The sequence below is a fragment of the Phasianus colchicus genome, chromosome Z, assembly GCF_987193195.1.
Source record: "Phasianus colchicus chromosome Z, bPhaCol1.hap1.1, whole genome shotgun sequence".
In the NCBI taxonomy this organism is placed as follows: Eukaryota; Metazoa; Chordata; class Aves; order Galliformes; family Phasianidae; genus Phasianus; species Phasianus colchicus.
This window is the reverse complement of record NC_143476.1, coordinates 75,025,478-75,039,314: the sequence shown is the minus strand read 5'-3', so window position 1 is coordinate 75,039,314 and position 13,837 is coordinate 75,025,478. Positions and strand designations below refer to the sequence as shown.

Sequence of the window (13,837 nt, the reverse complement as noted above, 5' to 3'; positions counted from 1 at the left end):
AAGTATTGCTATAAAAAGCAGTAAAACTTTTGCCAGAAACATTGTAGACTCTTACACAGATTTACAATTGTGTTTGATCGTCCTCCTTCAGCTTCTCATGGGATCAATGTCTAGCTTTGTCATTCTTTATTATGAAACTGACATCAGTGGGCTGGTTTGTAGCCAACTGCACTAATAATAAACTGGCAAGGATATCAAGAATTACTGGAACTATTTGGTCATCTTGAAACTGAAAAAGGAGACTTACTCCAAAACTCTTGAAGGCAAAAAAAGTATCACTCTTAAATGCAGTTTCTGTAATAGATGTATCGCAGCAGAAAAAAATAAGTTCAAATTATTTCAGTTAATTTAAAGCCACTGGTCTTAGAACCGTAAGGAGGGCTTGGCAATAGTATACTCTCATTAGAGATTCAGAGATTCATTTAGTATTAGCAAACAAAAATGTATATTGCTGAAGATGCAAACATTTAAAAGCATAGAATAAAGGCGTTAAAAATGAATTTTCATAGTTATTGCTTACGGCTCAGCAAGTAAAAAATTCCATTTGTTTCATAAGGTTTATAGTTGAATACGGAAAGTTAAGAGGCTGCACAGGCTTTAGCATCAGCTACACTAGCACGCTGTTTGCATGTCTGACTTCCCCACTTACACAGTTATTTGAAGACATTCAGCTTTTCTGCTTTTCTGGGCTGAGGTCATTCACTTACAGCTTTGCAGTGTTAATCTGGCTCCCATGTAGTACTGTTGGTTAGGGACATCTAGCTGATTGCTTTTGAGAATCTGCCTGACATGAGAGCTCCATGAAACTCAGAAGTATCTTATAATACTCCCGTGAGTGCTAAGAAGATGGAAACAATCGCACAATGCTTTCCTCTATGTCTTTAGTTTCTGGATGGAACTTCACATGTCCTGAAGCAGCTTTTGCCATTGCTTGCCATTTTTACATTCATCCTGACATCAAAAGAGCACTCGTCATCAATTTGGTATGTACTGGGAGCTTTCAACTTATCAGATGCAAGGACTCTTCTTGGGTACTCTTCTGTGATATAACTGTTTTGAATTATAGTGTAGATAAGATAAAAAGTTGCTTCTCATGGCATAATGAGGAAATTTGCCAAATTAGGGAAAGTGGAATAAAAGGGATGAAGGACAGGGTCTTAAGACCACCAGAGAGCTGCATGGCACATGCTCAAAGGACATCAGCAATTATTAACGAGTTCTTGGAAAAGACTGAGTATGTGTGCTGTTTCCAGGAAATATACTGCATATGTATATTTTAACTGCATAAATATAGCACCTTAAATCCGAGAGGATGTGCTTGGTTCACCAAATCACCTGGCATGTATAATGAAATAAAGAATGCCTGCTTCCTAATGCCTCAACAGTTTTAGGGAGTTTTCTTCCCAGATTTTCCGATGAGCATTTCATATTATTTCTTCTACAGCTTTGATGTGAATCAATAAGACATCACAACACATTTTAACTCTTTTGAGAGTTCCTGAAGTAAGAACAGCAAAGCAATCAAGTAAGAGAGCAATCAAGCTTAGCAGTGATGATGCAACTTGCCAGTTTCAGGGCACCTCCCTCAGCTGTGAATGGCTGGAAACTGGATGTGGCCTGGAGCAAATGCAGCTGTGCATACCTGTATGAAACCAGCAGATCTGTGATTGCTCTCTCCTCTTTACTGCCAGCAGAAAACATGCCTCTTGAACTCATTCAAGTCATCATAGCTAATGAATAACACCAAACCAAAATCCTTACAGCTATTGCATGATGTGTTATTGTTCCTGCTAGCCAGGCTGTCAAGTTGACAGTTGTCACATACTCATCCTATTGGTAGAATGAATATCAAGGTGGAAGTATGGTGCAACTGTTCATGGTCTGGCATGATCAAACTTCATGACAAAAGGATGTAATGTGTATTTTGGGCACTAAAGCTACAGCTTACAGATAAGACTATTTGTGTGAGGCATACCCAGCTGTGCCCTCATATCAACACCAGAACAAATTGCTTAGGTCTCCAGATCCTCAAAAAGTGTTTCTTTTTACTTGACTTGCACACCCAGTGACCCCTTACTAGCCCAGTCATTGGAGAAGAACTTGATAGACATACCTGACAGATACACAACTATTCATCTACTGTAAAAGAGCTATCAGCAGGGGCTGTTTGTAATTACTTTAAGCAAAACTGGATTCATGATTTTATGACTTTTTCTGTATTTTATGACTTTATCTGTATTCCACATCATAACATCATGTAGAGCACTGGGAGTTAAAGAGTTAATGCTCCAGCTCCATGGACTGCTGATTTTCCGGGTGCCTGGTTCTCAGAAGAACAACTATGTACCCCAGAGGACCTTGCATTTCTGTTTTCCATTCAGAGGGAAAGATAAAACTGTTCACAGGTCATGAGACACCCCTTCTCCTTTTCTGCTCATCTTGGCAGTGTGTTGCTCCCTAGCCATCTCGCCTTTAGCTTTAGAGTAAGGCCTTCAGTTTTGGGCATTGTCTCTCATTTATTTGGTTTATTAGCTTCAATTCCAATTAACTTGTATTACTGGTATTACAATTAGTAATTCTCCTCTTTTTTCAGGCTGGTGGGCCAGTGGATCTACTGCCCCCATCATGGACATGGACAGATCTAGAGATAAGTCCATGACAAAAAAGCAGTATGATACAATGAGTAGGTAGTGATGCCAAAAGAGAAACACATCAGAAAACTGAGTTCTGAGGCTTCTTTGACTTCACATAGTGTTCAGCTTAACATTTTAAAATAAACATGGTCAGAAAAGTTCAAAGTCTGCTCTTCAACTATCTGCTTGAGGTTTGTAGTTCCTACCAGTAGTGAAGGCAGTGAACTGTGTGGAAATTCACACAGTGCTTCAAAAAGGGAGGATCTTTTGCAGCTCTGTAGAAGGAATGGAAGACCATTTCTTGTAAGTGTTTTCGAAAAGGACAGAGTGCCCTTAATGTTTCCTTTTCTTCCCCAGAAATACATGACAACATCTACACACAACTGATTATTCACCATTCAGTTAGCAGGTCCATCTCGGTGCACACATTCTGTGTGGTTCAAGTGCTATAAAATACTTAACAGACAAATGCTGCTGACAAATAACTATAACTGAACAAGCGCACAGGGGTGGCAACAGTGCAAATGTGCACAAATCCCAGAGTTCATATGTGTTCTTGTCCAAAGAGTTAGAGAAAGGCAAGATACACCCTGGGATGAAATAACCAGCTGAGAGTAGGTTAAAGGTATTACAGTTCTTTCTGAATAAGTTGCCATTACAAAATAAAAAGAAAAAAAAAAAGCACAACAAACCCACATTAAAATTATAAATGTACTGCTCACTTATACTGTGTTTTAGTCTGGTATTTACCTTTCCAGTACTTTTTAAAAGGTGAAATCTGTTTTATTGTACTCTACAATGCAATACATGAACTATACTGCAGGTCTGACCACACCTGAATCAAAGCTACTGAAGTACACTCAGCTTCTTGCATGGAAAGCCAAATACTGCTGTTTCTGATGGAATCATCTTGCCACTGCCAGAATCTTTTCAAGAGCAATTTCTTCAAGGCCTGAATCAGTGCCCACTGAAAGGAAAGGAAAGGATTCCTATTGATGGCAGTAGGCCCAAATAAGCCAGAGGTTTAGGCTGCCCTTGCCAGGAAATTTTGTTTTGATGACTTTTAAAGCTCTGCCTTTGTACTTCACTTTCTTATGGAGCTTATTTTTCAGTGAATTTTTTTCCAGACCTTTCATACTTTGGATAAAATGGAGTTGATGTGGTTCTGTCCCTGATTCAGCACAGATCATTTTATCAGATTAATTGTTAGAGTCTTGAGTCAGGGCTCTGGGAAGTATACACAATATTAAAACATTCTGCTGTCCAATAGCCTGATTTTTTCAGTATGAATACATGGGATGAAGGTAAAAGCTAAAGAAAACAGTATAATGCCCTCACAACAAAACCAGAGAAACCAGTTTACGCTGTGGCTGAAGTCTTCTTGCAGTTTGGCATAGGAGATAAGTTTTGACTATTCAGTGCAGATGGTGAATGAGGAAGATTTTACTATGGAAGAAATTAGGAGGGTCTCATAAGCTCCCATGGAAGGTGTGAGAGCCTGTGGTTATGTACGTGCTCCTTTGATGCCACTAGATGGAAATTTATTACCCAGATGCAAATCAGGTGAACAAACCTGTCTGAAAGGGGTTAACTAGGGCACCTGAGCTATCTTCAAAATAAGACAGGATAGGAAGGAGAAACAATGAGCACTGTAGGCAAGAGTTTATTTCTGGAGATCTAGCCCATTATTAATTGCAATTGCTATGATGCCTACCTACAGAAAAGAAGTACTTATCTGTCCTGTATACACGTACACTCAGTTCAAAGACTACTTTCTGCTGTCTTTAATTCACTCGCTCTCTTCTTCTGGAATACATAGTTTCAGGCCAGACTTCAGATATTTAAATAAAAATAAAATATAAAAATCAACCACTCAAAATAGCAAATTTTGTTGTATTTTCAATATCCTAGCTAATATTTCAGAGAAGTAATTACAGCTACCTAGATCAGAGGTTATCCCTAAGCTCATTCCTTTTGTACATGTCATAACAAGGGCAGGGAAGATAACATTTAAACCTGAAACAATACTGAAAATCAAAGACATAATTCCTAGGGCTCAATAAATCAAGATACAAGAATACTGCAGTTTCCTAGGCAAGAGTAAATGGTCATGGTAACTTCAGCAAAGCGAGGATGTGATCTTTTGCCCATTTGTTCATCTGTCTGCACCCATACGTACCTGTATTTCTGTAACATGGGAGTAATTTAGTTACGCAAATTCTCTCTCTCAAACTAAAAGACTGCAGACAGGTTAAGTCTTAAGCTGGTAAAGAGTGTTGCACTCCACTAGGAGAAGAAATGACACGTGATCACAGCCTTCTCCAAATGCACAATGCCAGCACAAAGAAGCAGCAGAAATCATCCTCAAAGCCCTAGCACCCAATTTGTACCACCCAGAATGCCTGAGCTCTGCACAGAAGGGTGAGGATATCTCCCTGAAGTTGCTTATGTTAACTTGATACCGGGTATCTGGGCTCCTTAATACAAACTTTGTATGAGGGCAACTAGATATTTAGTGGAGAGAAAAAAACAAGTTTCTCTCTGCCCCTGTGACTGTAATTTGAGTCTCTTATAGCAATTTCATAATACAGACTCATTTTGCTCTAAGACATGAAGCCAGCTGGGCAGCTGGGATAACGTCTCTATCTGGTGTGGCATTTAGTATCTAGCCTGGAACTCAAATGTGTAGGCATTTCTTCGCCCCTCATATTGCAGCTGAATGACTCTGCTGTGTTGATTTGAAATGACCTGACTAATCTCAACTTCCTCTAACAGTTTAATGAAATGTCAGAAGTGAACAAGGTCCATGGAATTGAAAAAAGACCATTCAAACAATCATGAAAAGAAACACATGGACAGCAGTTTTTAAACAGTCTTTGGACTATTGGAAATAATTCAATGAGCTCTAGCCAAGCTGCAACATAAACATACTAAGAAGGGATTGAAAAATGTTTTATATAAAGCTGCATTTTTTATCTAGACTGTGTAATCCACTTCAGGATTACAAAAATGAGATATATGGGAAAAGCCACCATTAAGTTAGTTCAAAAAAAGTAAAAGACCCTCCCTGCTCCCCTCATATCTGTTGGTGTTTGGAAACACAAACCACAAAGCAACAGTTACGTAGTTCTGGTTCCACCATCTGAAATTACAGGAGGGAGAGGCAAGAGGATCTGGCAAACTGAGTCCTGCTCCTTTCCAAGGAAAGCTTAATGGCACTCTCAACTGCAGAAATTAAATATGCTGATCGTAGCACAGCCTCACAGAATACCAACTAAGAGGGAAAAGCTTACACCATACTCCCTGTGAGGTGAGGTACAATCAGCTAAAACAAACTCTTTGGTGGTTTTAGTGTCATTAACATCTTACATCCTATTAGGAAGTAAAATGTCCTGAAAAGCATAAAAATGCTCTCCAGAGGTTACCATATCTCTCACTTCCCTGTGCTACAACAGGACATTGCCATCATAGCAGTAATCTGAAAGTACACAGGAATCCCTGGCACTTCCCAGAATGCATACTCTATCTCAAAGATTAGATGGTCATAAACTCTCCAGGAGTCTCTCCTTCCTGCAGCAGATCCAGCATTCATTCAGTTATACTCCCACTGCCTCTCAGCACAGCTGTGCTACGCTAGGTTCGAGGGGCATTTGTGAATGAAGGTCACAAAGGAATTTCCAAACTTTGGGGCTGACAGCACGCTCTTGCAATGTTAACAATTTCCAGTACTCAAAGCTGAGAGACACCAAGCCTGAGCAATGACAGAAAACTTACCACTCTGCAACCCCTGCACTCTCAAGGTGATGGTCTATGAAAAACGTGATGTGATCACATAATTAAAAGCTATCTCTTGTGCAGAATCCTAGAAGGCAGAGAATGGAGCGATCCAGAAGCTGACTGGGCAAAGCGTAAAGCCAATAAGGCTTTTGGCATGGGAATAAAATGCCATTATCGTGGAATATTTTTCATTATGTGAAGCCTGAACATTTGAAATTTTTTAAGAAAAAAGAAAATGTTACATAACATGCTTTCCCGAAATTCCTGTCTAAATATGCAACATTTGAATCTTGAATACTCATTTTTGCTCCAAAAATCATTTTAACTACTGGATTTAATATATTTACTGGCATCTAGGCATATATTAATAGAGATATAAGAGGAAAAATGGACTTGCAGATGCAGACACAGCTGTGATTGGCAAAAGTGAAAGCTAGTAAGTAAAGGAGAGATTCTGAAGACTGCTAGAAAAGGAAGAATCTGGTCCATGACAACACTAAGCAAGCAGAACAGATAATGCTAGGCCATTACAGAGAAGGCCTGTACAAGCTTGGATATAAAGAAGGTAATTTTCTCTCTCATCATGCCAGAAGGCAGACTTAAAGCCCTGTCACCTGCCCTTGCCCTTGGAAAGTAAAACCATTTCTGTTTAATGTGAATCTTCCACTGAAATACTAATCCCTTGGTCAACATGTTCAAACCACATGTAATCACCCAGCCTCTGCTGCACAGACATGTCCACAACTGCTCCTGGAGCTTTCTGGGAGTTTTCCTGGCTAGTGATGGCTTTGGCAATGCCTAAACGTCATGCTGGGTTAATTTCTTATGCTGCTTGAGATCTGGATTTGAGCTTGATGATATCAGCCATGTGCTCACATGTGATTGAGCCTCATGCAATGAAAACTTCAGTTCGTGTCACAGAGTTATCACATTAATATGGAGGGCTGGATTTTCATAGTGCAGTGAAAGAAAGATGCTGCCAAGCACTGTGAAGAAAACTTCAGACTCTTAATGCCTGGTGCTTGCCAGAGCTGACAGACAGCCTTTCACTTCTCAGCCTATTCCAGCAAATTCAAACGAAAAGACAGAATTGAATATTTCCATCAGAATTTATTCTTCTTCTATGGAAAGATAACGAACAACATTTCACAATGCACCACCGAATTAATATACTATTTTTTTTCTGCTCTGTTAAATCACATGATGATTTGCTGGAACAGAAAATATAAGGAATTGGAATTAGCTGGCCATCACTACAGGTCACATGGGCAAGCAAGCAGGATGAAGTCTGCTGCTTTCTGTGCCTGCATGAAGAGAGACATTGCAATCTATATCTGCTTTTTCTTCTCAGGCGATTAAACTTGCCTTTCAATTTTAAAATACTACTTTTCAACTTATGATGCTGGTTACTATCAAAAGAAAAAAAAATCAAAACTTTGTTCTGCTTACTCCCGAATTGACTCTGATGCTTGTGAATATCCCAGCTGCATGTAATAAAATCAAAAAAAATATACTTTTCATAATAAAATGCATTTTAGGTTGTGGAGTCTCCTTCTCTGGAGATATTCAAGACCCGCCTGGACACCTACTTGTGTGACCTGGTGTAGGGAGCCTGCTTTGGCAGGGGGGTTGGACTCGATGATCTCTGAAGGTCCCTTCCAACCCCTATGATTCTGTGATTCTGTTATTCACTTTATTTGAGATAGCCTAATAAATTATTTCTTATCACTTTAATACTTATCAACTTAAAATTTAAGGTGTTGAAGTGCATCAAGAACCTCTGTGCAACCCAGATCTAAAGCAGGCTTTCAAGAAGATACAGATAATTTCCCTCTAAATTTTAATCAAATTAGATGATTGTATTTTGCTCAGTTGGAAAAGAGACAAACAGAAGATACAACTAAGATGCATCAGCATGAACTCTGTCTTACCTGGGAATTTCCGTTGAACTACTACATCACAATGGAAATTAATTTTGATGATATCAAGAAACATTTACTATTAGCCTCAACAGCAAAGATTTAACTTGTGTAGTCAAGTCTGAATGAAACATGGAAGAATATAATCAGAAGGAGTAGCTGCAGTCATCCAGGTTTGTACTGAGATGAAGCGCTGTATCTAAAATAAATAAGTAGTTGAGCTTCATGGGAATCAGGCCAACAGTGCTTGAGGTTCTACATTTTTTTTTTACTCCTATTTTGGAGTTCAAGTTCTCTTCTATCCTAAGTAAATTTGGAGGTTTAGCATCATTAATGTTGAGGAACTGTAAATGTGCAAAATTAGTCAGAAGGAAGGGGTGGTTTGTTGGGTAGGAAAAAAAAAGGTTTAATTTGTGAAATAGACTAGTGAGAACATTGAAGAAACACACCACCAAGTTACATACAGTGATGACTGCATAGACATTCAAGTAAGAAACTTAACTGAAATATTATGGAAGGGGTCAGACCCAGTTCCTGCAGAGCAAATGCGTAGGCCAGCGCTAACGGTGTCAGCAGCATCAGCTATACTCACTGCAAGGCAGTGAAAAGGGTGGACCGACAGGCCACAGGCAATAGGGAAATCATGCACTGGAGAGTAAGAATACACAAGGAACCAGGGTGGTGTAAATAATTTCAATACAGAACAGATGGTGTGTGTACTCTTCAATTTTGATTTAAAGGCACAAAAAGTTCCAACAGACAAAAACAAGAGAATCTGAAATAATTATGTGTATTTCTTCATTTTCCAAACAAAACAGTAAAACAATTGCAACAAAAGAACATTTCAAACAGCTAATAAACAAAACCATAGAAGCATGTTCAGATTAAAGGTAAGGACAGTCCTTCCAGAACAAAAAGGAGTTCTACAGCTTAAAGCTGAAAACTGAGAGTTCTGAGAAGTTAGCTCTAAAAAATTAAAATATCTGAGCATCATTAACCCTTGATGTACATTCAACAATAACAGAACTACCCCAATCATATTTGAACTATTTCACTAATCTCAAAATTGTGTTTTTAGTGGAACAAAACAGGTTTTCTTTCAAGTGCCTGTAAGATGTGTTTTGAATTTATTTCAAAGGTGCAGCTTTTCTCAAGACTGCATTATCAAGTCTGATAATGTTGCTCAAGGCTGTGGCCAAATGTCACAGTATCACTTGTGACAGCCACAGGGAGAAGGGGGTTTTCAGAATAGGAATTGTGCAATCAGATTAGCCAGTCCAAGGAGGATTATAAAGATGTGAATGATCAATGCTGGCCACGTCAGCTGCCCAGCACGATGCAGGGAGATCACGTAGATGAGCGATGGATACACAAACACAAAGGCCAGACCACACGTTGCTCCAGAGTATCTGAAGAAAGGGAGCAGAGAAGGGGAAAAAAGAAAAAAAAAAGGGGGGGTGGGGGGGAGGGAGGGAAAGAGAACAAAATGCTTTGTGTTAACTCTTACTTTTTCTTGTCTTTTTTTTTTTTTCACTCAAACTAGTGAAAAGTCTGAATGGCTACTTGCAGTCACCAAACACTGATTTCTGTTCATTGTTGTCCTGCACTGGCATTTTATGACGCCTCTCTTAGTCCCCTGACTTTCCCTACCTCCTCTTTGACATACCTCTGATGTTTCAGTCACATTCCCACATGATTCTGGGGATGAACTGGACTCACTATGGATGTTTTTACTTTCTTTGGGGAAATATAAATAAAATACCAACAGTGCATACTTTGTTAAGCATCTCTTACTTTCAAAACTGCAAGTCTCACCAATTCCCAGCCATCTGAGAATGCATATTAAAGCACATAAGTATAGAACTGCTCTTGAATTTGCAACTTTTATTTTAAATAACTTAATGAGATTCAAAAAGGCTATTCTCCAGACCCAAAAAGATCAAAATGCCCTTCTGGAAGCACAGTCAACCACAGCAACTGAAAAATCTTTTTCTAACCATTTTCCCTTGCTTATCAAACCTTTTTCATTATTTTCCTCCGCTGTGAATTTCCACCTATTAAGCTAGTGCAGCCAAATGTAAATTATTAACTAGCAACATATTTTATTTCAAAGATTTGATCATGCCCTTTAGACAGTGGAAATACTGCTAAATAAAATAAGACTGCATAACAAAACTTGTAAATATATGTTAGATTGTACATACAAAATTTATCAGTTGGAAATACACTATTCCAAAAGCTTAACTGCCATGCACAGTGAATGTGTCAGCAGAAGTCAAGATCAGTTTGCAAATAGAGACATGTATTACATGATATTTATTTTCAGTTAAATAAGTAAACCGTCTCTATCACTGGAATCAGAATGTTTTCACTGAAATGAGAAATAATAAAAAAAGAAAAGGAAATGGAAAAAAGGACACCTCAAAGATCAGCTATTGAGCAAAAATAAGTCATTCTGCTATGCTACCCAACCTAAACCTGCCATTCTAGTTTTATAATTGCAAATTTCTATATTTTTAAACATCTCCCTCTCCTGGTTGCTGTAGGAAAAATACAAAATAGGAATGAATGAAAATGATTACGTATATGGAATCATAGAATGGTTTGGGTTGGGAAGGACCTTAAATTCACCCAGTCCCAACTCCTGCCATGGGCAGGGCTGCCCCCACCAGCTCAGGCTGCCCAGTGTCCCATCCAACCTGGCCTTAAGCAACTCCAAGGATGGGGCACCCACAGCTTCTCTCGGCAGCTGTGTCAGCATCTTGTCACAGTATAAGTGAAGAATTTCTTAGCCTACATTTCTCCTCTTCTATTTTAAAGCTGTTCTCTCTTGTCCTGTCACTATCAGACCATGTAGAAGTTGTTCTCCTTCCTGTTTATCAGCTCCCTTTAAGTACCAGAAGGTAACAATGAAGCCTCCCTGCAGCATTCTCCACTCCAGAATGAACAAGCCCAGCTTTCAGCCCTTTTTCATAGGAGAATTCCAGAAATCCCATGTGTTTAACACAGTAAATCTAAGATGCAATTTAGAAGTACAATTTTTAGGTTACTTTTCCCTTTTAAGTTACTTGCATTATTGGATTTTTATCATAGACTTTCAAATTAGCTTCAAACAGTCTTAACATAAAAACTGACAGAAATCACACAATAAGCAAGGAACTTTTATGCTGACATAATATTCTTTGATGTGGATAGTTACATGGTGAGCAGGTATAACTCTAGTGAAATTTGGGGAATCATCTCAGTCACCACAGATGCAAAGATACAATTATGGACAGTTGCTTGTCAGAACTTTTAAAGAGCAGATGCAGATTGCTTATACTTCTAAATTTGCTCTGCGCAACTTACAAAAGCCTAAGACCACAAAATATAAAGTTACAATTCCTTACACTCTTACTGTTCTTTTACAAAATTGAGACATAAACATATTAACACCATAGGCAAGTTTAATGTGCAAAGCAATGCTTACCTTATGATACCTCCGATATTTGGATAAAATCTTGCCATTGCTACTCCAGCTCCTACAATTGCTATGTTCAGAGCAAGCACATGGAAAACACTACAGAAAAGTGAGAAAAAAGGTATTAAAATCTACACTGTATTTATTACAAAACACCATTATCTTTAATTTAAACTAATATTTAACTGGTACATGGATGGTATTTCAATTCAAGCACGACTCATGCTATTAAAGCTAATTAATTTCACAGTAAATATAACATTTACTGAAAATTCTGAACACCAAATTCTAAATATCTAGTGTTTTGACTTCAAATATTCTTAACGAGTAAGTATGTGTAATCTTGCAATTCTTCTGAAAGCATCACACATGGTTCTCAGCATTCAAGTATTTCAGATGGATATTCAAATACTGAAGAAATCCACACGAAAGAATTAGAGAATGATCTGGACTGCTATGTGTGTGTGAGCTATGGAAACCAAGAAGAGAGATACATCACTGAAAGGGAAACATTACACAGAATACTACAAAAAAACAAACAAACAAACAAACAAGCAAACAAGCTTAATACTTGACATCTAATATATTTTGATGCAAAACAAACGGTTTGAGATGTTGGACCTAATTTAATATCGGGCATGCATACTGCTTATCCTAGATTTTCTAAAATTGATTTTGGTTTTGCAAATAATTTCCTGTTGCTTTCCTTTTTGCAATAAGGATGAAAAAACTGGAGGCTTCCTGTTCTTCACAAGCAGCTTTTAATCCCTGAGACCAACTTAGTGCAGGCATTATGCACACAGCTAACACTCAGGAGAATATCACTTTTCTTCAGAGAATATAAAAAGTTGGCATATTTCAGTAAAGTCAGGAAATATAAGAAAAAACACTGGGATATTTTGGTCACACAGCTGTTTCTATGAAGGGAAAGAAGAATTTGCACACAGGAAGCCTAGATTCAGTTTTTATTGATTCAGAATGCTTTGATTTCTTAAAATAATCAAAACCCATAAGCTGATGTTGATTATTTAAAATGTAGAACGTATCTGTGTTACATAGAAAGTCACTAATGAACAATCTTTTCAAGTGGACTACAGCTGAAACAGTAAAATTCACCACTCTCATGGCTGGCTGCTAGCTTCCAGGTTTGGAAGAAAGGTTGAAGCAGCAGAGGGGACTCATTCAAGTGTAGGGGAACTGCAGTAATTCACACACAAAGACATAAATGAAGATACACACTATATCTAAGATTTGCCCATAAAAAATTATCTGAAAATAGACAGAAATAACATCCTTAACCCTGTGCTTGGCATTCTAACAGTGGTGCAAGAGAGGTACACTGTGCAGACTGAAGACAGCAGTGGGAACACAGCAGCTGACATTTTAAGAAACATCGTCCCATACATACCTGGTAAAACCCCAAGGATAACCCCCTTAGAACCACAGTATGAATAAAAGATGGGCCAAACATCTACTGTTTCTCTAATACTCCTTAAAAAAAATCTAATTAACTACACAGTTCACAAAACTTTTTATTAACATTTTCTCTCACCTCACACACATGCCAGATTGCAAATTGAACCGTGAGATAACACAAATGAAACCAAAATTCATGAACGCAGAAAATGGTGGCAATTCTTTCCTTCTTTTTTTTTGCTGAGACAAACTTTCTGCAGGCAAGATTAAACAGAGAGCAGACCTCACAACTAGGAAATGTTTTCCAAATTTGCGTTGGTACAGAATATTTTTGCAGAAAAACTGAAAAAACTTGGGAATATTTCATTTTGACATGCTTTACAACAGAAATGATTTTGTAGTTCAGAGTTGTTGCTTTTTTAAAAATTAATTCAAGCTTCTTACAACTTCAAAGGCAAATGTATGTGTGTACAGGTGTGTGTGTGCACGTGTGCTGTGAAATGAAGTATTATTCCAGTTCTTTGTCTGGGAAAAAACATCAGGGCAAGGAAGGATGTGTTTTTACTCAAGTGAAAGCAATTGTCTGAAAATGCTCCAAAGCAAGGCAGTGCTTGCAGAGAACTGTTTTCTAG

At 38.2% G+C, this 13,837-nt stretch overlaps 1 protein-coding gene across 17 annotated transcripts in view; it reads right to left on the bottom strand.

The window, feature by feature from the left end:
* Positions 1 to 6,043: 6,043 nt before the first annotated feature.
* The window catches only part of SLC38A9 (solute carrier family 38 member 9), a 49,139-nt gene continuing 41,345 nt past the window's right edge, over positions 6,044 to 13,837 (bottom strand). For 16 of the 17 annotated variants that reach the window (XM_090131614.1, XM_090131605.1, XM_090131610.1 and 13 more), the window contains 2 exons: positions 11,799 to 11,888; positions 6,045 to 9,738 (listed from right to left, as the gene is read on the bottom strand). In XM_090131614.1, coding sequence (XP_089987740.1) covers positions 9,573 to 9,738; positions 11,799 to 11,888 — 256 coding nt within the window. In that variant the 3' untranslated portion in view covers positions 6,045 to 9,572. Of the gene's footprint in view, positions 9,739 to 11,798; positions 11,889 to 13,837 lie in introns of all 17 variants that reach the window. The other variant, XM_090131619.1, reaches the window with a different exon arrangement.